This window comes from Acanthisitta chloris, unplaced genomic scaffold, assembly GCF_000695815.1.
Source record: "Acanthisitta chloris isolate BGI_N310 unplaced genomic scaffold, ASM69581v1 scaffold14608, whole genome shotgun sequence".
In the NCBI taxonomy this organism is placed as follows: Eukaryota; Metazoa; Chordata; class Aves; order Passeriformes; family Acanthisittidae; genus Acanthisitta; species Acanthisitta chloris.
In genome coordinates, this window is record NW_008688762.1 from 1 (window position 1) to 25,866 (window position 25,866).

The following is a 25,866-nucleotide window of genomic DNA, read 5'->3' on the forward strand; positions in this document are numbered from 1 at the left end:
CCCAGCATCGCACCTAACACCTCTTTGGGGCAGCCCCAGCACCCTGCGGTCTTCATAGAATCAGAGCATCATAGAATCAGCCTGGTTGGAAGGGACCTTAAAGATCGTGCAGTTCCAATCCTCCCATCATTGGCAGGGAGAACATGAAGGGACCCTGGAGATTCATCTAGTCCAACTCCTGGCCCTGCCCAGGACATCCCCAAGAATCACACCATGTGCCTGAGAGCATTGTCCAAACACCTCTTGAACTCTGCTAGGCTTGGGGCCGTGACCACTTTCCTGGGGAGCTGTTCCCCAAACACCCTCTGGGTGAAGAACAATTTTCTAATCTCCAACCTAAACCTTGCCTGATGCAACTTCAGGCCATTCCCTCAGGTTCTGCCACTGGTTGCCAGAGAGAAGAGGTCAGTGCTGCTCCTCCACTGCCCCTTCATGAGGAAGTTGTATACAGTGATGTGGTCTTCCCTTAGTCTGCTCTTCTTCAGGCTGAACAGACCAAGTGAACTCCTCAAGGCTTTTCAAGCTTCTCCTCAAGGCTCTTCACCATCTTTGTTGCCCCAACTTTGGACATTCCTCCAATAACTTAATATGTTTCTTATATTGTGGTACCCAAAACTGCACATAATATTCAGGGTGAGGCTGCACAAGTGCAGAGCAGAACAGAACAATCACCTCCCTTGATCAGGCATCAAGGGAGGTGCCTGATGCACCCCAGGACATGGTTGGTCCTCCTGACTGCCAGGGCACACTGTTGGCTCATACTCAACTTGCCATAGACCAGGCCCTCCATGTTCCTTTCCATGGCACTACTTTCCAGCCTCTCATTCTCCAGTCTGTATGTACAGCCAGGGTTGCCCCAACATCAGAGCACGTAAAAGAAAGCATAATTAATTAATTAAATACATGGCATATTAGAAACAAAACTAAAGTTCTTATGTAGAACTGTAAAAAGAATCTCTGGGTCCTTCTCTGAGCTGTGTGTAGAGATATCTATAAGCCAGCATGGAGCTTGACTGGAGCCATCAGTGCCTTTTCCATGGAGAGCTGGGACCTCAGTTGGAAAGTCTCCAGAACTCCCAGGGAAATCAGCTGCCACTGTTGCTAGTGAAAGCATTCAATTTAAGAGCATGTGACAAGTATTTCTTACAGAACAGAACTAAACCATTTTGGGGTGGAACTGTCAAAGACTGGTTCAGACCCAGCCCAACAGTCAGCTTCAAAGGTGAGGAGGAACACCATAAATTCTGCCCTCATCAAGGGTAACTTCAAGGTTTTGTCATTAGTGAAAGTCATGTGGTCCATTGCTATGTGAAGATGCCAATGGCATGTGCAAAAAAAACTTTAACTGCAAATTAATTTTGCACTTGGAGAGCAGAACACTATGCATCATCTTGCAGCTTTAGTCTCTTAGCCTTTGGTCCACATGAGAACAGCTCTGTGCCCTGTGCCCCAGCTAATCACTCCACCTTCCTCAGAGCATCTGGAGCAAAGCCTAATAGCTAACCAGAATCTCCTACCCACTCTCCAGTGAACATCCATGCCACTGAGCCACCTCCTCCTCCTCCTCCTCCAGCATAAGCCCTCTTGTAGGTCCTGCTTGTCAATAACCATTTTGCCCACATGTACAAATTTACACTCTGCTCTGGGATTACCTTTTTTCTTCTGACTGCTGCAATTTGCATGACTCACTTGCAGCATGAAGTGCTAAATCGACTTCCTATGCCTTTTTCTGAATATGAGCAATTCTGAAAGAATCTGAGGCTGGTGAAGGAAAGCCCTGCTTACACAATTACACCTGTGACACAGCCATCAATCCCTGTGGTTAGAGTGAGGCAACAACAGCAGAAACTAATTGAGAGCACCACATTTTCTCCAAGACATGGCTGCAGACATACTGCTGGTTCAGAAAGGAAAGGGTGAGCACAAAAATAGATTTTAAGCAGGTTTTGCCAGTATCTGGGATCACCATGCAGGCAAAACCCTAAATGCCCATGTCTGGCTTCTCATCTCTTAAGGGTTGTCAGGTCAAGAGGAGCAACTCACATCACTCTGTGGTGACTCCCCTGCTTATCCGGGAGAGCTGGCAAGGTTGAGCAGGTGGGGAGTTTTTTTCCTGGGTGGAAACTTCTCACCATGCTGCATGCCTTGAATAGCAGGGTGGATGATGCAAATGAAAGAGGAAATGCAGCAAAAGGTGGGATTTCAGCATTTTGGAGTAAAGCCAAGGGCAGGAGGTTTATTCCATTACTCACATGCCTGTTAAATCCCCTTTTGAACACTCCAGTGTGCACAGACTGTGTGCACTGCAGTAAGTTTTATTCAGAGTGGGAGGGACTGAAAATCCTTTTCCTAGTAGAAAAGAGGTGGATATAGGAAAAAGAGGATTGGGGAAGAAAAGGGTGAGGCAACCTTACTCGTTCAGTGTGCCAGGCTAGCTAGTGAGAAGACAGTCTACTTCAAATGCTCCATATTCCTTAAGTTCACGCAAAATTCACCCTCAGGATAACCCTCAACATTCCACCTCCAGGAAAATATATTTATACACATACACAGGTATACATATGTATTTTCATCCCCTCAAATTTTTATTCTTTTCTTTAAATGTGACAAAACAAGCAGCCACCTTCCCTTTCCAGATCCAGTGCTGATAGATAGGCCCACAAAAATATTCACTTTTGGTCAGTATTTGAAGTTCCAGTGGAGCACCACTTACCCATCGGGTAACTGAGGGATGCTGAAGCTTAGCACGGAGGGACCCACTTCACCCTGCAGCACTCATTAGCTCACTGGTGAGTTACTGCTTGCTGGTACATTATATTTATTTTTACCATTTTTTCAGCTATTTTGCAGTACTGTTCCCTTTTCTGCACTTAGGCTGCCATAGCTAGAAATATGCCCTGGTACCTGGTGACAAGGTATTCATCACAGGTGACAACAAGGGCCTGACCCTTGTTTGGAATTGCCTGGTTGCTGCCCCTTCATGAATAGCATGGATCAAATCCACATTCTTACCAAAAAAGTTTAAAAAAGAGGGCTAACCAGAGTCTAAGCATTCCTTTAGACAATGGAAGTGAGATAACCCAACAGTCAGGGACTTATTCTACAACGATTATCTTCCCTCAGCTGTATCACAGCAGAGGTAGGAACCAGAATTTGTAATTTGCTCCTTACTGGAGATACACAAAAAAGTAATTTATAGCAATGTACAGAACTCATGTAAATATAGTGTAATATTAATTCAGTAATAAAATGTTAAAGAAGTAATTTCTGGGGGCCATTTGAAGCCCACAAAGAGAAAACATCAAGAAAATGAGAAATCAAGTCACTTCAACTTTTTGAAGCACAAACTGAAGGGAGACAAGACACACAAGCATTGCTCATTCATTAGAAAAGAAATATGCTTTTGTTTCCAATTGCTAGCTCCTCTGGATCACCTTGCTTTGCTTAATCTGAGTGTGTTTTGTAGAGAGGAGGAAACTACCACTGGCTTTGCAGACCAGGAATCTGAAGCCTAGAGAAGGGTAAGCCAAATTCACCAGCATGCCACAAACATGAGCTCCATGTTTCTAAAAAAATCCTAAAGCAATCAAACCAGGAAAGGGAGCATCAGAAATGAATCCTCCATGAAATATCTTCAAGGGGGGGGGGTGAAGTCTGTGCTGTTGTAAAATAGATACAAGCAATAGCTGAAAGCAATGGGTGAAGACTTACTACCCAACGATGGCATGAGGGGCATGGCAAGCTTCATTTGGACACCATTCCTCCTAGCCTGCAATGGGAATCAGCCTGAGAAATAAATATCAAAATTCAGCCTTGAATTCAAGCAGTAACATGCTTTTCAAGGCACAGCATGTACAGCAGGCAGAAAGATAGCAAGGCCAACAGCTCCTCACCCAGCATTTCTCCATTGTGTGTGGGATAATCACAGACTCCCTGCAGCATCACCTGCTGTGTGATGCTTTAAGGGTAATATTGAGACCCAAGGAGATTCTTAACCAATCGTTAATCACTGGTCTGTGTTTTGTATGCTTGGAGGAACTGAGCTCAGCTAAAACTAAGCTGAGGGCAACTTTCCCAATCAGTCACAGTCTAACGATTTTCCTCTAAAAATGCTATATGTGGCTTGATGCTGCTAACAAGTGCCCTGGATCAATAGTTCTGGCAAGTGAAATTGCCTGTTCAGAAAGCAAGAGGCACTCACAGCAGAACTATGGAGAAGCTTTTTTTTTTTTCCCCTTCGCTGCCAATTTCTTTTGCTACTTTAACCTCTTTAGCCCAAACCCAAGGCATTTCTGAAAATCCACATCAGCCGCAAATTTAGTGCAGGCCAGGGTGTTCCCATTTTCATGGTATGCTGCCTTCCCTAGCCTCTTAAGCAGCCTTCTTCAAGAGGCCTGGAAAAGGAGGCACCAAAGCCATCTGTCACACTCCCATTTTCAGTTCAGTACAGCTGGAACTATTAATTCCATCGATAGTAGTTCCTGCAGAGGATAAGTTCTTGGCTGCTATTGTATGGATGCATGGTACTCATAGAGGAGGTCTCTTTCCTAGTAGAAAACCGGCATAAAACAAATTACCATCCATTTGTGATGCCAGCTCTGCACAGGGTCATTTTCACAGCTGCACTAGCCCATCCATCATCAAGCTCCCTGGACAGCCAGCAAAGCCAGAGTTCCCAAACTGGAAGAAATTAAGTATTTTCTTTTCTATGTCTACTCAAAGTAGCAAAGGTCAGCTCTGTCCCCTGGCTAGATGCTGTTTCTGGGCTGCAGGGCCTAATGTTGACTGCTCACACAGGCAGAACAGCTTCTGAATTGCTGGAGAAAGCTCCTGAGCTATCTCAGGGGTGAGTCAGGGTAAGGGAAGCAGACAAGGCTGGCAAAGAGACCCAATCCCTAAAAGCCAAAGCAGAAAGAACTCTTTTAAGAGTTCAGTTTAAGCAAGCCCAGTGTAAAGCCAGTGCAGGGAAAGGCCTTATTTTCCAGAAGACTATACAAATCAAGCCCCAGCATGGCCTAGCAGACTGGTATCACCAGGCTGAAGCAAGTGTCCTCAGAGCATCAGCCTCCCTGGACCCCACTTCTATAGAGAGAGAATTTAATATTAATGGAGTTGTATTGCATAGTTGCACTGAAGTGCCATTATCACTATTAAATGCCATCAGCCTTCACCTAATTTTCACCCATTATTGACAGACAGAATTCTCTACTAATCTCCAAAAGTGAAGGGGCAGTCAGCTTCAGTAAATACCCACATCGTTGCTTTTAACCTTCTCTTTCTAGCACCTTGCAAAATTACTAGGGTCCCTGACATGCTGAAGATGGACACCTTGCATGCAGCACTGCACTTGGGAAAGCCAAAGGCCCAAATCTTTTCCAACCATCAGGAAAATCAAACAAGTTGTACTTGCTTTTTCTACAGAAAATATTTATTTGCAAGAAACGAAAAGCGTAACATACTTCACTACATACATGTTTAGGCTACAGAAGCAGGTAGTCTGTTCTCTTGTAGAATTAGGCAGGCGATTTAAAAAGGAAAAACAGCAATTTATTTCCACCCAAAGGACATGTTTGCAGTGTGAACACTCAGGTGGGACTGCATCCAGATGACAGCACTTGTACAAAAAACAGAGGCCACTGAACACACACAGAGTTAAATAGACATGGCAAGAGAATAGGTATCTGCAGTCAGAAGAGGCCTCAGTGAAGTTTACCAAGGAGTTTCAGGGGTTGTGCTTTTGCACTAGTATCACTGTCTTTGTCATCTGAGAAAGTTTAAAATGTTTGCAGAAATCATTACTGTGTCTTCACATGAACAGAGAAAGGGAACCATCAGCTTAAATGCCTTAGGAGTGTCACACAGTGACTCAGTCACAAGGTGCTGTTTTGCATGGCCCAAGGCAATGGATTTGAACTTGCATATGTATTTCTCTTCAAGAGAGTAATACCAGGTAATTTACTCTTGGAAGGCCTAGCAAACCTCAGGGAAACTGTGATGTACTTGCATCATGACCCTCTGAGAGCAAACTGCCTTCCCTTGCTGGCATCCTCCTGTGCCCGTGGGGAGGTTAGGGCAGTAGCACTCCCAGGGAAGGGATCTTTTGCTCCTCTCCCAGAAGTGCAGCTCAACAAATTGTGTTCCTTGAGCTGTAAGCTCCCAGGGACCACCTTTTAAGGCTAACTTACACCACTTTAAAAACCCCCCACCCAAATATTCAAAGTTATAATTCTGCAGAACAAAAATAATATAAGAATATACAATAAAGCCTAAAGTAATTAACTTTGTTGTACCAAGCCAGGGCTGTACTATGGAAAGGCTAGTCTATGCATACACACAAAACGACACAGTGCAACAACGTTCAGTTAAACAATTAATCACAGGACAGTCTTCAGACAGCAATTCACACAAGTTTTATGAGTGCCCAGTGATGTGGAATGTGAAGAGGTTTCAGAGAGAAAGGCCTGGACTTTCTGCCATACCAAGCCAAACGTGCCCTCTGTGTTCAGGTTGATGCCTTTATTTAGTGACACTACTACATTAAGAAAACAACCCTGTGTTTTTGATTTCTTTTAATTATTCACCATGCACATGTGCACAGATACACACACGCTCACACTCGTTCTTGCTACCTGTACAAATGAAGAAAGCAAGATGCCATTACATCAGCACCATTGAATTAAAATCTGGTATGGCAAAGTCAGATGTGAGCAGAGTTCTGTTAAAAACAAAATTGATTACCCTCTCTCTGTCTTCCAATCCCTTCATTATGGACTGCTAAAGTTCACTCTACCTGCTGTTTGGAAGGGAAAGTGGCCTACAACAACAAAGGGCAGATATGCATAAACAGGACTGCATAGTATTGAAGAGCAAGGGGAATAGGACTAAAGCTACACCTAGAGGGGAACGAATGAAAGAGGCTATCATTGCTGATTTATGCAATCAAGGACTGCAAGGTTTCCCTGTGATGTCAGGAGTCTTTTCACCTGCCATTTCTTTCACCCTTTCTGTAAGACAGGTCTACAAATCCAGCTTTCCCATGCTCTCTTCTCACCTATTCAGTTGCAGCTCTTGGAGGAAGAGTATGGAGATGGGCTGTAGGGCAGAGAAGAGACTACTGCTAATAAAGAATATCCAAATTCCATTTCAGCATCACGAATTAGAGTTTCCTGCAAGATGCACTCTTTTGTATCCAGGAATCCAATTCATATATATACACACACCTTGGTAAGGCAGAAAAAGGCCTGAATGACAAAAACAAATTGCAATTTCCCTCCGAGTCTCCTGGAGCCTACAATGGATACTGATCACCTAAGCAATGTGGTACTAACTGGGATCACACCTTCAACATATCTCTGAATGCCCAATGTCATTTTATTGGCCACAAGAAAGCTACAATATTGAGTGAATCCTCACATCTTATTTGTAAAGACCTTACTTAACACATAAGTCAGTTAATTCATCTCTGCAACCCCCAAAGTTGTTCATCCTTAACACTATTATAGTGCAAAGCAGCAACACATCATAGCACTACACTACTCATATAGGCTAGCATAACTTTTGTAGCTACAAAGTACTGACCTATCATTTCACCTTCAGGATACAAAATGTTCCCTTTTTAATTAGTGACTTGAGAAAGAAATATTTTAGTCACCAAGAGTATAAAAATACTCTGTATTCCTCTGTTCTCAGCTGCGTGGGTTTCAGACAATGGCCTCTTGGCATTAGCTAGAATCTAGAGCCCAAATACTCAGTGGAAATCCCTCCCAACGTAGCAATTAGTATCATTCATTTACTTGACCTACATTCTAAATGCGTCTAGACAGAATTTACCACTGATAGTTTGGGGGGATGGGAGTGGAGAGGTGGGTTGGTGTCTTTAGCAGGGAAAAATATATTTTTAGATTAATTTTTAGGCTATGTTAGGAAAATCAAGACTACACAGAGATACATTGTTACACAGAGAGATATGGAAGAGGTCCCCTGTCAGTATACATCAGACCTGCAGCCCCCAAGAGTGGTATGTGAGAAGCATGCTGTGTTCTACCAGCTGGGATCTGGCCTAGGAACCTCAGCCTAATTCACTAGTCTGTGCCACTAAAAAATATTGAATGGTACAGATGAAATAAAAAAAATGCAGCAAAGAACTATAAATAGCCCAGGGGGAAGAAAACCAATATTACCTACACACTGGTAACAAGGTTAGAAACAGCACATGCTCTGTGCTTGATGCTTTTTAAATATACATGTGTGTGTGTATATATATATATATATATATAAAATAATGCCCTACATTCCTTCATAGCTTATCTGCCTAGAAGCAAAGATCAGCCATACCTAGACATGCTTTAAAGCTATAGGCCAAAAGGTAAGCTTACTAGTGTGCTTAAATTGTGCTGACAAGCAGCATAACGTTAGAGTCAAGGTCTCTAAGTATCACTTAAGTCCTCCACTGGAAATGGAAATTAAGTAGTACATAAAGCCTTTCCTTACCCTGTCCTACCACACACATTATTCTACAGCACCAAGTCACTTATCACTGGAAATAAACACACTGGCAGGAGGCTAAGACCTCGAGTAATAGAGCTGAGCTAATTAAAAGCACTTATACTGGCATCCTCCCTGAATGCACCTTACCACTGCTTCCCCACGCCCTTAACACAGAGCACATAAGCTTCCTCTCCATGTGGTCTGCAGCACATCAGCACTCACACTGGGGTCAGCCCTGGCCTGTTGAGGCTGGTAGTGCAATGGCACTTGTCCTGCCTCTGCTAGGTACATAACACAAGCACAAACTACCTCTGGAGATAGTGAGGTCCTTGCCACACAACAGCCTGTGAGGAGGTGAAGACAAGGGATTCCTTGGCCTCTAATATCTAGCTGAGAAATCTGTTCTATTAAGGCCCCTGAAGAAAAATGATCAGAAACATACCAAAGTAAAGCGAACGTTTTCCTTATTATAAAGAAATAACATGTAATACAATAAATCCCCAAGCAATGTGTGTGCTAGGTCAAGAGACTCCCCAAAAGAGTACCTAAAAATAACTTAGAGGATTATACCAACTAAGATTATAGAAATGGATTATCAAATGCTTACAAGAAAATCAGTATGGCCACACTGGCTTGGATAAATTAGTACAGAGGCCCGACCCAGACCGTGGCCAGTTTAAAATGCTCAGAATGACAACATGACTATCTCCCAACCAGATTTGAGCTGACATGCCCAAATCAAGCAAACAAGGGCAAAGTTTTAACGGTGACCAGTGCAGTGGGTTTTGGAGAAGAAGGGCCATTTTGGTTGTGCAAAATCATCTGTCCTTTAGGAATTGAGAAATAATTCCAGTTTGGTTTTAACACAGTGAAGTCAGCTGTATCTGCAATGGGAGGTGATCTGTTTAACTGGTAATGGGCACGAGCTCAGGCAGAGCAGCCTCCTGCTTATGCACAGTGCAAACTGCAAGACTAGTAAGGGGTGTTGTGCTTCACAGCTTGGGCCCTCTTTGGCAGAGCATATAACCACTCAGTTACCCTCAGAGGTGGCAAACCATGGGTGCTCTGGAAAAAAAGACTATTTAAGGAATTTTCTAAACTATGACCTTGCTCCCTTATGCTCAGCTGGTCAGCCATACTATAATGGAAGGGTCAGTCCCAGCTTTCTCCTGTCACTTTGCTGACCTCAAGTGGCTGAGCAGTGCAGCCATCCCTTGTGACACCCACTCGTGGGCATTGTTGATGTGAAGCCTTAAGCTGTGGAAAAAGAAAACTCATACAAAAGTTGTTGATGGATACTGGAATGATTCAGAGGGCCCAGCAGGATCACTGTTTAGGGAAACAGACTTTAGGGTGGAGATTGACGCATGCCAAGGAGGGAGCACTTGCAAAACAGACTACAACAGCATTTCTCCTCTCATTGCCACCTCAGGTGAAATAATTAAAAAGGCACTTGCATAGAATAGGGCATTACCTAGAAAACACATCTGTACACCAAAACTCATGACTAGCTCATGGAGTCAGGCATGTGTTTCACTGTCACTAACATGAAACACCTTCTTAAAATGGCACAGAGGGGACTGATCCACAGTCCCCTGCAGTTCACCAAATTACTTCCATTCATTTCACTGAGTTTTGAATCAGGCCTGAGGGTGGCAAATAGGATGCTGAAGAAAGAAAGCCTAAGGAGAATGAACAAGAAAGGAGCTGGTGTGACAGCTGCTGTAATAAAATACAAATCCAGTATTTTACAGAATAGAATACTTGCAGGAAATATCTACTGTACATAGTAAAACATTACTTGTAAGGTTAGGTTAGTTTTTCCCTTATTTATCATTAGGAAAAAAATAAAAGAAAAAAGGAGCTTCAAAATATTAATTTTTTTTAATTGACTTTTTCTGGTAAACTGTAAAGTAGCTATGCTAGCCTGCTGAATTAGGATTTTCACATAAAATCCATCTTCAGTGGAGCCTCAGTGCCCTTCTGTAGGAACCAGATAAATCCCTGCTCAAATCCTGGGGTAAGTTCAGCTATGCCACTGCACAGACAAATTGCAAGGAGCACAGCTCAGGCAAAGGCATGACCAGGGCACTGAGAGAGAGAGGAAGGACACTTAACAGACAACAACAACACTGGACAAGGAGGAAAGAAAGCAGGGAGAGGAGTACTGGACCAGGATCAGACCTGAATACTGCTCTTGGCCTTTCCACTGAACCTGGGCCAGTCACTCCACCTCCCTATGTGCTCATCTCATCCCTCTTTTGACAGCTCTCCTGCCTATATAATCAACTCCTCAGGTCAGAGGTTGCCTTGCCATACAGTTAACATCTGTATCTACCACCTCTAGGCCTGAACTGCTTTTTGACAAAGCAGTTGGTCTAAGATCACATCTCTGGAAAAGAAGGTAAAAGGGAAATAAGACACATGGCTTTATTTTAGGACAATTCAAGTTTAAGAGGAGGGAATGGGTGTTCAGTGAGATCTGTGTGTCTGATTTCAGAGTTTGCCCAGATCAACTGCAGGGTGAGGGAAGTTCACCTCTCTTCACTGCAACTACCTGAACAAAATTTTTGCAAAGCTAATAAATACTATTTACAACAGTAACAGGAAGATGGCAAAGAAAGGAAAATACAAGACAATCTGAGACTGGGTCTACATAAGAAGTTTCATCAATGCATCTGGAAGCCAATAAATAAAATCCATACGATCCTCTCAGGAGGCACTTCTGGTTTAAGCCTTACATTGATTTAGTTTGTTGAAAAGGAACTGATTTAAGCTAAATAGATTAGCCTTAAGCAGACTAAAGGGCATCCATCTAAAACATTGCATAAATTTAACAAAACCTGCTTTCTAAACAGATTTAGCTAAACTAGTGTAATTCTCCCACACACAGTGTGACAAGACAGTGACTGATCTCTGCTTAATTTCTCAAGGATGGAAGCAGGGAAGCCTACCATGACTGCTTTCAATGCACGGAGACACCTACCCCACTAAATGATAAAGAGGTTGGAGGGGAGAAAAGAAAGAGCTGGGGGAGGACAACTCAGCAGCATCATTGCCCACCTGTCATCCTGCCTGTGCTGTGAACTCAGCACCCTCAGGTCCCTCTCTTGGCCCTTCAGAAGCAGGATACACACATGCTTCTCAATCCCCACAAAAGGCTCAAGTGCTGTAGACCAGTAGGCACAGAGCTGTGGGTAGATTCTGAGCAGCTTCATGCTGCATCTCCTCTCTCTCTCTCTCAATTACCTTCTCCCAAGAAACCTATCACCCACATGCTCCCGTTGGTTTTGCATATTTTGCTCTTCTAGAGAATGTCTTTGTGCTCAGATCAGGCTGTGTGCATATATGCACACACACACCCACCAGTCACTGGCACACTGCTGGCATCATCTGCCATCATAATTCAATCCTGCCCTTGCAGTATTAGACAGGAAAGGAATAAAAAAGGAATAAAAGCAAAGACAGGGACTGTGTGTGAAGTGAGGAAGGGAGTTACAAAGACAAGAGATCCCATCTGTAGTCACAGCCCCATCAGTCAATGCAGAAGTTGAACTCCCTCTCTTTTGTACTTTGGTTCACAGAGGATGACAAGTCAGGGGAACTTTGGTTGAAAATATGTGGGAAAGAGGGAAGTCAAGAAAAAAGGCCTTTTTTATTTTTAAGAGGTGGCATTGACTCTTCTATCTATTTCAATTATCTTCAGTGTTTCATTTCCTTCTAGTTCGGAGTTGATTCTGTAGGGAACAAAAAAAACAAAACAACAAAGGTTAATGCTAATAGCAATTTTTAAAAGTGCATATCCTGCTTGAATTGGCTAATGCAAAAAAGGCACTTGGTGTTTACCAGGTACTTGCCATTTGGAGTCTGCTTACACACTCAATTAGTCATCTCTTTGGCTCTAGGCATAAGTTTGACACAAGTGCTCAGAAGGCATGCTCAGGGTGATATGGCTCATCCTAGCCCTCAGAATAACACTGCTGCCAAACAAAATCCCTCTCTCCACTGTTTGGTGTGCTTGCTACTGCTCCTTAGCAGAGACCAAGATCTGGGCCAACAGGACAGCAGCAGGATAAGCAAAGGTGCAATGGAAAGAAAATTGCACACACATATTTAACCCAACGAATCTCCCTCTTTTCAGAGGTCCCAAAGCCTCACATTTATGGTAAAAAAACCCAAGGAATTCAGTGTAGGAACTTAAGTAGTCAGATAATTTTACAGGTCTGTCTCTTAAGACAGTTCTCCAAACTTTTCACAGTAATGCTTTAGTAAAGTCACTGCTGTGAGAAGCTCTGGCTCTTCACACCTAACCTCATAGAAAGCCCAGTGAGCCACAACCTCACAGTTCCACACAACTGGCAAAAGCTTATTCCTTTAGGAGGCACACAAGTAAGTGCTGCAAGAAGTAGGTAGGCACAACTAACAGGCTTACAGGGGTTAGGTTTCTGGCAGAAGTACTGTTTGGTAGCTGTATTACTACAATACTGTTCCACCACTTCTCCAGAGTAACCATGACTTTGCCTATAGGCTCTCCAGATAAAAAACAAACTCTTACTTCACGTTTCACAGTGCACAGCATAGCTGAGCCACTAGTCTTACTTCTGGCCTTCAGGCATGAACAACAGTAACACAGAATACCTGTATGACAAGCAGCTCACCCTGCACTCACCTGTGCTGCTGCAGGCCCAGCAGCACTGACTTCTCTATCCTTGTCTCATTGGCTATTGTGAACTGCATGATATCATCCTGCTGTGTCCCTGACATGGCTTCCAGGGACAGTGTTGTGTACTTGGAGGTGTCTGTTTGCCTGTCGGTGCGATCTGCAAAGGAGACTGAGCTTGATGACTCCTCCAGCTGGTGAGGCTCTTCATAAATTAGCAGACTCCTCGACCTCACTGCATGCAAAGACAGAAGGCAAAAAAAGGATAAGAAACAGGTAGCTCAGAGAATATCCTCTGTCATTTCAGGAAATGAAACCTGTCAGAGCAGAGCTAAAGCTGCAAACGACTTTTCTTTTTGTAGTGATGAACTGGCAATTTGATAGCTGAAGAAAGAAACCACAGGTATGGCCCAGGTAGGGATCAAAAAGCCCTAAATTATTCACAAAACAAGAAAAAGAAAGAAATCATCACTGATAACATACTGGTTCATTACAGGTATGCAATACTATAGTTCCTCACTCAGTCCTTGGACTCTGTTGACACTGGCAAAGGAAACACCAACTGATCAGTTGTGCATTTTAACACTATGAACATCTGCTACTGAGTAGAAACTCTGCTACCTATCACAGACCACTAGCTTTAGTTCCACAGAGGCAAAAATTCTCTAAACAGTAGTACCAAGCAGGCTAGTAGGGAAACAGGTTTGCTTCTGTTTATGAAGTCTGCTGCCATCAGCACAGTTTGCCAAATTATCCTTCTTCGACAAACACAGGCATATATCAAAAATTGGCTAGCGAAGGAGCAGAAAAGGAACAGGTCCTTGAGAAAGGGATTAAGAATGGGGGTGGAAAACAAGTGCTGAAGTACAACCAAGCAAGGAGCAAGACTGGAATAGCTGTCACTTACCAATGGAATCTGTGTAAGACTCTGGTGAGGAATGCTGCCTGGGCAACACCATCTTTGTAGCAGAAGGATATGGCCCATAGCTCTGAGAGAAGCTGCCAAAAACTACTGCAAAGCACAGCACCACCATCTGGCAAAGGGAGGATGCAGAAGAGGTAAGTGCACAAGTTCTTCACCCGTATGTACACATCAGAACTGATACTTTATCAAAACAAATCACTTGTGGCCATTTTCATCACTACATACAATGACTCTTAGCAAAGGCACATATACAGTAACCATTCAGTGTTTTAAAGGCACATTTCAATGCTGGAGTTTGCTTTCAGTGTCTGCCACCATTCTGACCAGTTGCCTTATTTACTCACAAAGTTGAAAAGCAGATAAAGCTGCCATGTGTGTTTTACAGATACTGTCAGGAATTTCTAAGGTTATTTCTGCTGGTCCCAATCTTGCTTCAATGGGACAGTGAGTCTAGCAGACTAGGGCAACAGCTTAGGCCTGGAAAATAATTTCCATCAATTTATAGTACTGGTATAAAGAGAACTTGCTAGCTGAGTGTAGGGAGGGAAAAAGGAAATGTTTCATTCTAATCGTTTTCTTATCTTGATGACTATTAGTCAAATAGGACAGAGGTAGATTTACAGCCTCAGTCATCACTTTATTTGGTTGAGCAAGTTTATTTTTACTGGTATCAAAAGAACTGAGCATGAAGGTCACCCTTGCTTTCATTTTACAACCCTAGACCTCATTTCCCACGTATGATACTGCAGGAAACAACAAAGTGGGTCACTTGGAGGAGCAGTGCTCCTTCTTTCATCACTGCAGCACCCAATCAACAGCACAGGCTCAGTCTCCTTCAGAATTTAATGCCTTCACACAAGTATTAACCTCCATCAGTCAGAATTCTCAGCTACCTCAAAATTAATTGTCAAATCATGAAAAGGAGTTTCCCAAGCTGCAAATTTGCATTTGAGAGGCTTTGCACGAGGGATGTGCCTCTGAGCAGTGGAAAGAGATTCTCATTCCCTTACAATTCCCAGCATTAGGGACACTCACCATAAGACAGGTCCCTGTCTGTGTGCTAGCTGCCTTACACGATCGGGACACTTTGCCAGCAACCATGGCTTGGAGTCTCTGCAACTGCTGCAGAAGTGTTCTGAAAAGCAAAGACAACAGACAAGCATCACACACACTGATCTGCTTGTTAATAGCTTAAATAGCTATTAAGCTATAGCTAGGTTAAATAGCTTTTTGTTTCAAATTCCACACGTGGCAATAATACAGCATTTATTTTAAAGTAGAGAAAATTAAAGTCCTCTCCTTGAAATTACTAGCAAGGAATGTTTTGAATTTTACACAGTTTGATACATGCATTAATGCTGGAACTTTCAAAAAGATCTTTTGCTTTTCTCTCATCTGATGTCCCTGAACAATTACTTCATTAGTACTTTCAGAAAGCTGTTATAAATAAAACATGGTGTTTTCAGTGTTTCTGCAAGAAATGGCTCTGCTAAGTACATTAACACCTGAAACTGCTCTACATGTAAGTAACCAGATGCATACACAACCTGATTCTATGTGATGAATTCAGCAAAAAATAAAAGGTGCAGAAGCAGGTTTGTAACTGCCCTGGTTGGTGATCAAGGTTCAGGACTACCTCCTTTTTCCAAAAACCTGTTCTGTGGCTGCGACCACATGCTGGATCATTATTAAAGAGAAGGTCTTAAAACCTTACATAGGCACAGACTTAATCTCTCAAATTAATTTATTAAGTGAAACTATTGCTATTTGCTAAATCCTCTGGTTGACAAAAATTGCAGATGCTTCAAGTGGCTGCTCTCACCATGTCTTTCAGAGGTCCCAGCCACAATGACAATTGCCTTGTGGCTGGAGTCAACAGTCCCAGACCAGCAGAATATTCTTGTCTTTCTGGTTGATTTTTTTCTGCTGTAGCATCAATTACCACAGTCAGAATATTAGTCATTGAAATGGGAAATGATTTCAAAGTATGATTGATACAGGGTTTTCACAGCAGTTTTCATTAAAGTTTTTTAACAGACAAGGAGCAACCCAAATGTCTGTCCTCGACACAAATGTAGCACAATTTTGTATCAAGATGTTAAATTTGCTCTTTGTTTCCGACTTTATTTTTCACTTCTCCTGCAAGTCTCACAATCTATCGTGGAGGATAACCCCAACAAAACTCCAGGCAGCAGTTTTGGAAGCTATGACGTCAAATGCTAAAGCAAGAGGCAAGGTCAGGATGTCAGAGAAAATAGAAGGATTATTTTAGGATCAAACTGGCTAAAAAGCTAATTGTAGGACAGACCCAGAGGTGCCTCCACAGCTCAATATATACTGGTCTGCCTATTATCATAGACTTTTTTAATCATGAATGCTCATTGCTAATTAGGGTTTAATGAATTCAAGGACTTCAGGAATACATTCTGAAATGAGTACAAGGCATTCTCACAGCACAGATTTATCTGGGCCAGCAGATCCTTCTCAACCTATTAAGGAAGGATGTCTTGCATGCTCTTGAGAGCACAGCTTATTCTGCAACTCAATATTTAAAAAAAGAAAGTGATATGCCCAATTCAACCCTTTATTCACTATTAGAGACACCACAGGCAAATTCAGAGAAACAAACAGCATCTAAACAGTGTAAATAAGACCATCCTAATTCCCTGCTCCCTTTCACATCCCTCCCGAGTTCCTCCTCACATCCACAACATGGCATAGGGCTCACAGAGACTTGCATACATTGGATATATCATTTTCTGGCACAGAACATGCTGCACACAGTATTCTCACCATGTGCCACCAGCTATGTTATACAGCAATGCCTTTTTAACTCTGCAATTTCTGTGCCATTACAGAAGACTAAACCTTTCTTTTCCCTGTTTCAGGCTTGAGTCACTGGGCTTGACACAGAACAGCTCTGCAGAATGAGGAGGAAGGAGCTCTCCTCCTCAGCTCGGGGGCTGGCAGCAGCAGCAGCAGCAGCCTTGAAATGCTGATCACTCTTGCCACTTTTTGTGGAGGCGTCAGTGAGAAAACAGCTAATGGCAGGTGAAGAAATCAACAGAGAAGAGGCAATTCTCCTCACTTTGCTCATCTCTGCCTTTTTGTGTTCAATTTAAAAAACCTGTTGGGCAGAGCGGGCCCAGAGAGCTGATTATAAAACAGTCTTTATTTGGAAAGTCTAATTAGCCAGGTATTCTGAGGTCTCCTATACACAGAGGAACATTCATCCCCCACCTTATTTACCAACTACCTTTACATAAAATGCCTTTCTTCCCCAAGTCATTTATCTGTTTGAGCAGAGGTACTGTCTTCTTCTCAACAGATAAGGACTCAGTGTTTGGAGCTGACAAGACACAGGTGCATTTGCAAACAATGAGCAAGAACTGAGGCAAGAAACAAGTTTGATCAGAGAGGATATCAGTTAATACTGCCACTGCCAAAAATGGGGCACTCCTTGGTGCTTTTATTCTCTAGTTGAATCTGGAATAGTGGAAGACAGGATTCTGAAGTCAAAAGCTTTCCATGCAAAAGCTACCTTCTTTGTTACTGGACAGCTGCAGTGTCTTGGATGATCTGGACCAAGAGAGGGAAAAGGAGAAGGTCTCTGCCCTGCAGAACAGGGACTTAGCCTAAACTGGGAAGCTCCCTCTAAATGGCAGTAGAAAGGCCATGAATGCTTTTAGTGGAACACATTGCCTATGGCTCAATCCTAGCAGGAGAAAATGCAATCCCAAGGCAGCATGCTAAGGGGGTTTGCACCCATAGGGATTATTTTCACTGTGTCTGACACATTTCCCAGGGATATTCAATTAGAGGGTCACCTCTGTAGGAGGTGTGAGCGTGTTTTCACGCTTTTCCCTGCCAATGGAAGCACCTCATAGGAAAGCTGTAAAGTGACTGAAGACTCCTGCTCTCCCTTCCACACACTGCCAGCAAATCCACCCTGCCTGTGATGTCTTATTTTCATGTGCACATTCAGGTAAATTCATCTTTAGAAGAGGCTCTCACTACCAAAGCAAGGAACAAGTCAAGGCTTCCCCTCTGCTTCCAGTGACACTTTGATTAAGGAGAGAAAATTTGTTACTCCAGGACACCTGGGAGGCTTCCTGAATTCAATGTTTACGTTTAAAACCCAACATCGATGTAAAAAAAACCCCACCAAGACATCTTCTAAGAGACAGCAAACACTTAATCACAATTTCTCAGAGCATTGCTCCTACTTTGTGAGAAACAAAATCTAGTTCTGATAAAGAGAAAGAAAAATTATTCTGTCTTGCTGCCCTACACAGAGATTCCTTCTCTGCCTGTCCTATTTGTAGGAAAAAGGATAAAACCCAAAGTAAGGTTTTCACTAAAGCACCACTTAAATCCACAATTTTTCCTCATTTGAGTTATGAAGAAATTATCCAGCAACTTTTTGACAAAGATGTTTCAGCATGAAAACCAGTGTCCTGCTGCTTTGAAAACAAAGAGGTCACTCCAGGGCTGTCATGCTTTGCCAACTAATATGAGAGTGGTCTGAAATTAAGTGCAAGATATCTCATTGCAATTTAAATCTAGATCCTTCACTCCTAGAAAATGATTTGGTAAAATGACTTTACCAGCCTCAAATAAAGGAACAGCCAAGCAAATCAGAGAAGTGTGGCAGCTTTGATGCTGAGAAACCTTTGGTGGGTCACACTGATATGCAACTTGATCTTTAGCTGACAGGGAGTTGCAACAGTTTGAGCAGGAGCATGAGAAATGGAAGAACATCCCACCTGTATTTATAAAGCCATTCTTTAAGGTGCCTGTCAAAGGGCAGATCTACACAGCTGGCTAGTGTCATTCCATGGGAGCAGCTCTATCAGCTACTTGCATGCATTGTCCAATGTGTGACACTCTCAACCATATAAGCACTGGATCCTGTGTCTGTCATTTCTCCAGGAAAACAGATCATTGATGTATTTATTAACACAAACTCAACAGAAGTGAGAAGCAAAAGTACTTTTCAACACATCATAAACAGCACTGTGTGTTTCAATACTGTCTCTAAGGCCAAATATCCACAGGTCCCACCTAGACAACACTGGTATCAGAGACTATTCAACCCTCTGGATCACTGGCAGTTTCTGCCTTTGGTCTTGGTGCCAAAATGTGAGTGGATCAAGCCTTCTTGGTGCCTGGGCAAGTCAGTTCAATTCTTGGTGTCAGCTTCTTCTCACACCCTTTGCTTTCTAAGACAGCAGTGCCCCACATGTTTAGAAGCTCCTCCACACACTGACACCTCTGGCTCACTTGTGGCTACAAGACACAACAGATATGCATGTAATCATGTGCTTCCTTAGTTTTAAGAAAACTGCCTAGGAAGGAATTTGGATGGGTTTCTTCTAAGGGACTGAGTCACACAAATTAGGAGAGGAAACATATGCTAGTGTTCTAATACTAAAGCTGACAGAAATGCTGCAATCACCCACTCAGAGTAATGAGAATTAAAAACTCCCCTGCATCTTGATCCCCAGCCTCCCTTTGCCTTTTAAGATGTCTGAATGTCAAGGGAGATGATCCTGGATGCAATTTTTTAATCACACTTGTACCTTTCACATTACATCTTAGATCCAGAATTTCAGGTGAAGGCTGGATTTCAAGGAAGATTCTTCTAAATTTTTTAATGCTACCGAAAATAAAGTAGGAACATTTTTAGTCCTCAAAAATTCTAGTGTTTTCATGGTTTGGAGCCAGATTTTGAAATGCCAGGAGGGTTTCCCTGAAGTCTTAGGTATGTTTCTATGCAAATGTGTTCTATATATAGAATAACATGCTCTAAAAGCCTGATTGCACATACTGAAAGGAGACTGTTGTTCAACAGTTGTATGACTTGGAAATTGTCCTTCAGTTCCTCTCAAATCCAGCCAGACTATACAAACACGACTGACAGCATACACATGTTCATGAACTTTTAGGGAAACAGCTATAGTCCAATTTTCCAAGAAGCTAAAAATCCAACTTTGTTTTCACCTACACTTGAATGCATGAACACTTAAACAAGTAATCACGACTCTTATTTTCCTGTTATCTTTCCTCCATTCTTACAATTTTTCACAGTGAAAGAACAGCTCTAATGTCTGTAGATCTACTTTTAGATAACACCTTGAATAATGCATTCATTTTTGTACTACAATGAAAACTCAAAGTTACAAGTAAAGCCAGCTAGGGCTCTGCTTTGGGCATATTAAGTAAGATACATGTGTGCATGACTCTGATAGGCACTGCAAGAAATATAGTCCTAAACGTATAAATTTGGGCATCTGACACAACAAACTGACACTGCGTCATTTTGGCCACCACTGCTCTGAACTTTGACTCCTGATTGTACATAGGAGATGAAAGTACCAGCTATAGCATGCTGAGAAGACAAGTACTCAAACATGTGAACAGTTTCTGGGTGTCACATCAAGGCTCTATGCAAATATCAATGAGGAAATAAGATATTTTGAATTTACTGTAGGATGTGGATAATGTACATTAAACAAGGGCCTGGAACTATTCTCTGAATGAGACAGTTGCACAATTATGCAGTAAGAAAAGTGGCTCTTAGGGGTTAAGGTGAAAAACCCCATAATGTGGTGTGTTACAAAACTGAGGCTTGAGGAAAGCGGGCACTTTTACTAGTCTTCTCACTACTTCAATCTGAAGCCTTTGCAGATTTTAGACACAGTTGGTATCTAAATAGCCAAAACAGCATGGCCATGAATTACAGGAATTTCTGTGCAGAGGGAGGAAAATCTGCTTCTCTGCAAGAGATTACAGATCAATATCAATGCCATTGCTGAGGGAAGATGAATGCAAATCATCCCACATGGCCAAAGTATGAAGGATTTGGAGATAATATCACACACCTCAATATTTTCAGAACATTTAGCATGAAAGAATTAAGATAATCAAATAATAGAGAAGATGCTAAAGGTACTTTCTAAAAGGATGGACAATACCAAGAAAGCTGTTCTCATTACTACATCCTCAACCAGCTGAAGAAAACAGCTGGCCACATCTACCTGAACTGGGGAGAACAACTCTAGGCTTGACAACATGTTGTCTTCACATGGATAATCTACACCTGCACCTTTCCTTAGAGAAGGTGGCTTCAGCACTTCTGAGACAGATATCCCTACTCCACATCTAGAGAACAGCTCCTGGTTCTTTTATGTAAAACTCTGGAGGATGATACAAGAGGCAGATAAATGGCTTGGCTCTCTACAAACAAGCAGCAGATGTCTTTATGCATGAGCAGTGTGTGGGAGGCACTCTCCAGCAAGTTAAAGTGCTACAGGGTCTGGCTCCATGAAATTAGAGATTGGATCCAGAGATTAGAAACAACACATGCCACTCAATTAGCAATACACTGGCTGCCAGATAAGCTCTAGGGCCATCTTCCATGATCGTGGGTCTTATCTTCAAAACCCAGCCTCCTCCCACACTCCAGTGCCACCATCATGTTCAATGGGAACAGTCAACCATCACTACAAATGCCTCTAACCTGAAGGTGTTAAGAGTGGGCTTGTCCAGTACCTACTCACTGGAATTTGCCACACTGAGCATAAGCCATAACTGACACTGCACTCTCAGCTAACATCTGATTAAAAGCTCAGCTATTCAACATTTTCTGCCATGTGTCCTTTGAGAAAGCCACCACTGAGTCACCCATTTCTTCAGAAATGAAGAAGGAGGAAGGTGATTTTCCCCCCCAAATTAAGGAAATTCTGGGGTGTGAGATCATTAGAAGGATGCACAATAATTGCAATGACATCTAGTAGTGCAGAAGGAACTAATAATGACTCTGGAGCTTCAGCACCATAATTTCTGGAAGTGTCATGTTCCAGGTCAAGGTCTCCTGGTAAAATTTCACTATATAAAGAAAATCAGGAGAGTTGCACTGTACTTTTCTGCTTGTTTTGTATCGCTAATTATGTTCCCTTGGGCAGTGGAAGAACTCAAAGAAGAGTGATAAAAGGTTTCTCAAGTACACCACAGCCTAGGGAGACAGTTTAAGATATGACATCAAAGCCTACATGCTTTACATCCCACTGCAGTCACAGTAACTGCTTTCTTCATCTTTCTCTGACAGTAAACCCATCAGGTACATCTATTGCTCACATCTCAATTGATCTCTTAACCTCTAGACACTTTTCACTGTAATATCATGCTGTGGGTTTGTTTGATTCTCTTCACACTTTACCTGTTAGTATTCTCCAGGACTTCAACCTTCTTACGCAGCTCACTGTTTTCATTTGAACAGGTCTCAACTCTGCAGACAGCACAAGGAAAGAGGAATGTAAAAAAACCAGTCATTTATTAAAGTGATTGTAAAGCAAACAAGACTTGCTTTCACAGAGAGCTCTGTGATCTTGCCTACATTTAATTAAATGGTACACCAATGAACTTTAGTTGTAATCTTTCATAGTATGAAAGACACTGCAAAAGATACTTCTAGCTGTGGAGCAACTGCTTCCAGGGCTCAACTATATCCCACTAGGTGCAGCTCGTTCAGAATGGGCTGTAACTACTTTTTGCCCCTATGAAACAGCACAGCAAAGACCCTGCTCAAACTTTCAAAGTGCATTGAGCCATAGGACAGACACTTTAAAAGTCTCAGAACAGGTTATATTTATGTTGTTCGGAAGTATTTTGTGCAAAGGTGTTCCTTTGCATTTCACTGCTCCGGGTAAGGCACCCAGCAACCTGGCAAATGCCATGCTTCTGAAATCAGATCTTGAATTTTTGAGTTTATGAGGGCTAACGAGCCAGGAGACTAATTCCCAAGACATTGTACATTTCCACACTGTCACTGGAGACCCCCTAAACTGAAGAAGATTGTCATATAATATGCCACAATAATGCATGACTCCTAGAAAGACAAACATGACCATCCTGAATAGCCTGAAGAAGGAAAAAGGTAAAGGGGAATAGCTTTGATATCTGTATGCATGAGGTGGAATTTCACAAGAGTAACACTGAGGAAGTGAGACACAGCTATAAAGAGACAAGAAAGAAACAGAAATTACATCAAGGATATCACCAAAGACAGTACAAGGGTTTTAACAGAACCATCTGGTGAATTGCATAAGAGAAATACTAGAATACTCATCTCTTGGAAGAAAGATTAATTTGGGATATAAATCACTAACTGATTTGGCTCCTCCTCACTAAGCGAAGTCGATGGGTCACATGCTATTTTCCTGAGTCCTGCTTATTTTCCCAGGCAGTCCTGACTCACCCACTTCCTATTTCTGTTTTCATCTGCACTAGAAGACAGAGTACACTCCCTCTGAATCTACGTTCCCCTGGACACTGCTTATCCACTAGGCCAACGCAGTTGCAGGAGGCAGAGCCCAACAGCAGCTGGGTCTTGCCTTTTTTAAGGTGTAAAGTGTTTTGCTGGCACGTTAGCCCCATGCTGCAGGCAGGCACAGCTCTGAACCCGGACAGGCAGCAGCAGGGCCTTTTCTCAGTCACAGCCACGAGATGGCAGCTGGCACTGCACAGAACCATCCCAGCATCCACAGCTGGATCCCTTCCCAGTCCCACAACTAGTGCTATTGGCCTGCTTGAAACAGGAAGGAGGCTGGCTTACTTTTTTTCCAGACTGTCCATGTATTCTTTCTTTTTTCTTCTACTTTCCTGGGCAGAGATCTAAGGAGAAAGGAAGAAAAGCACCAAATATTTGCATAGAAAAAAGCATCAGAGATGAATTAATAAATGGGTAAAAAGCCCTGACATCATTAGATTGAGGCCTCCGTGCTGTTCTCATTTCTATTCCTGGCAAGCAAAGCACTGACTTGATCTGTTTCCACATTCTGAAGCAAGAATGCTCCACTCAGTCATAGGAAAAAGATCATTCCCTGCTCTTACTGAACTAACCTTAAAAAGTTATCAGATTCATCTGGAGAGAATATCCTAGGACAAATACTAAAGATGATCCCAGGACAATGCCCTGCATATCCAGGAGAGGAAAAGCCTACAAATGCTTTAGAAAGCAGCTTTGCAGACAAAGACTTGGGGTCCTGATGAACAAGTCAAACATCAGTCAGCAGTGTGCCCCTGTAGCAAAGGCAGCCAACCAAGTGTGTGTCTACAGTAATGAGACTGTAGGTGGCAAGTCGAGAGAAGTGGCTCTTCCCCTCTGCTCAGTGACTGCAAAGCCACAGTTGAGTATAGTGTACAGTTGGTGGCTCAGAAATAAATACTTTGGCTGTACAGAAGCAAGCCCAGAGGCAGCCCACTGCTATAATAAGCATGTTGGAGCACATGGCATTTCAGGATAGGCAGAGAAATCTGGGTTTCTACAGATTCAAGAAGGCTAAGGAGGGAATCCTATTGCTGTCTTGAACTATCTCATGTAGTGAAGATGATGTCAGAGGTGTACAGCAAAAATGGCAAGAGGCATCAAATACAAGTTGCAGCAAAGGAAATTCTAATTACACGTTAGGGATTCTATTTATTTGTTCTTACCACAAGAGTGGCCTAGTATAGGAACATGTTGCCCAGAGATGCTAGGGACTCATCACCCTTCGAGGCAGTAAAATATGACTGGACAAGTCCCTGAGCAACTTACTCTAAGTTGACCCTGCTTTCCAAACCAGGAGTTGGACCAAAGGACTTTCTGAGATCCCCTCCAATATAAATGACTCTGATTCTATGAAAGCGGTACATAAAATGCACAAGATCACTTCAAAATAATTTGAAAAAATACAAGACCAAATTCCAATTCTGTCTTGGCAAAGTTACACCTCTATCTGCAAAACTAGTAATAGAATATAGTAACCTTCAAAGATGTGCTAAAATCTTCTAGAAAACGTGAGGTGGATAGGTCTGAAAAAAAGAAATAAAATGCAACTTCCCTATTACTAGACTATTCCCCATGTTGGAAGAAAACAAAAAAAGACTGTAGGGTATTTGACAACCTTGGTATCAACCCTTCATTTAAAGGTCATTGAATTCAGTGATCAAAAGACTAGTGCACTGAAATGCACAGTCATATTTTAAAACATGAAACAGAAAAGAACACTTTCACCACCATGAAAAGAATACAGAGGTCTTTTCCTGCCATAAGGGTAGGATTGTACTGTTTTTAAAATGGAGCCAAGCCACAGCCACCTGATATCCTGCCTGCTAAATACTCTATTGTTAATGGGTTCAGGTAAATACCTAGACTGAGGCTCACTGTCACAGCGACAGACAATTTGATGGATGTGTTAAGGAACAAAGAAAAGCACTTTATTAAAAGGCAACTTACAGCATTCAACAGTACCATAGACCATTACTGCAGAATCCTGCAGCATTTTTTAAAATGAAGGAAGAGCAGGAATTACCCAGCAAAGCAGATGAGTACTTACCTTGTTCTTTATTTTCCTCCGGATTTTCTTTAGCACTTTCTCCTCTGCTTTTGTCAGGGGCAGTTTGGTGGGGATTGGGTAGCCCTCAGCTATCAGTGTCCTCTTCTCCTCCTCTGTCAGGATGAGTGGGCCAGTCCCCTGTAATTTCTTCAAGAGTCATAGAAATTAAACAATATCAGAGTTAAGAGCACACAGCCTTAGAAAAAACGTTGTTAGGGAAGAGAAGCAGCAGCTCTCCCACTTCAGAGAGGACTACGCCTACTAGAACAGCAGCCTGTTGCAACTGTCAATGTGTGTAAGACCTTTTAGATAACTTCCATTTGAAGACCAAACCTTTGGGACAGGATTCCCTCAAAACAGTTGTTCTTGGCCCAACTCTGTACACACTGAGGCCAACAGTAAAACTCTCTTAGGCT

At 42.5% G+C, this 25,866-nt stretch overlaps 1 protein-coding gene across 1 annotated transcript in view; it reads right to left on the bottom strand.

Moving 5' to 3' along the window:
• Positions 1-11,757: 11,757 nt before the first annotated feature.
• CREB3L2 (cAMP responsive element binding protein 3-like 2) overlaps positions 11,758-25,866 on the bottom strand; it is a gene marked incomplete at its 5' end in the record, with an annotated part of 32,620 nt that continues 18,511 nt past the window's right edge. Inside the window, 7 exons of the mRNA XM_009081158.1 lie at positions 11,758-12,224; positions 13,157-13,382; positions 14,055-14,181; positions 15,108-15,207; positions 22,294-22,362; positions 23,689-23,747; positions 25,451-25,597. Of these exons, the coding sequence (XP_009079406.1) occupies positions 12,149-12,224; positions 13,157-13,382; positions 14,055-14,181; positions 15,108-15,207; positions 22,294-22,362; positions 23,689-23,747; positions 25,451-25,597 (804 nt within the window). The remainder of the gene's footprint in view (positions 12,225-13,156; positions 13,383-14,054; positions 14,182-15,107; positions 15,208-22,293; positions 22,363-23,688; positions 23,748-25,450; positions 25,598-25,866) is intronic.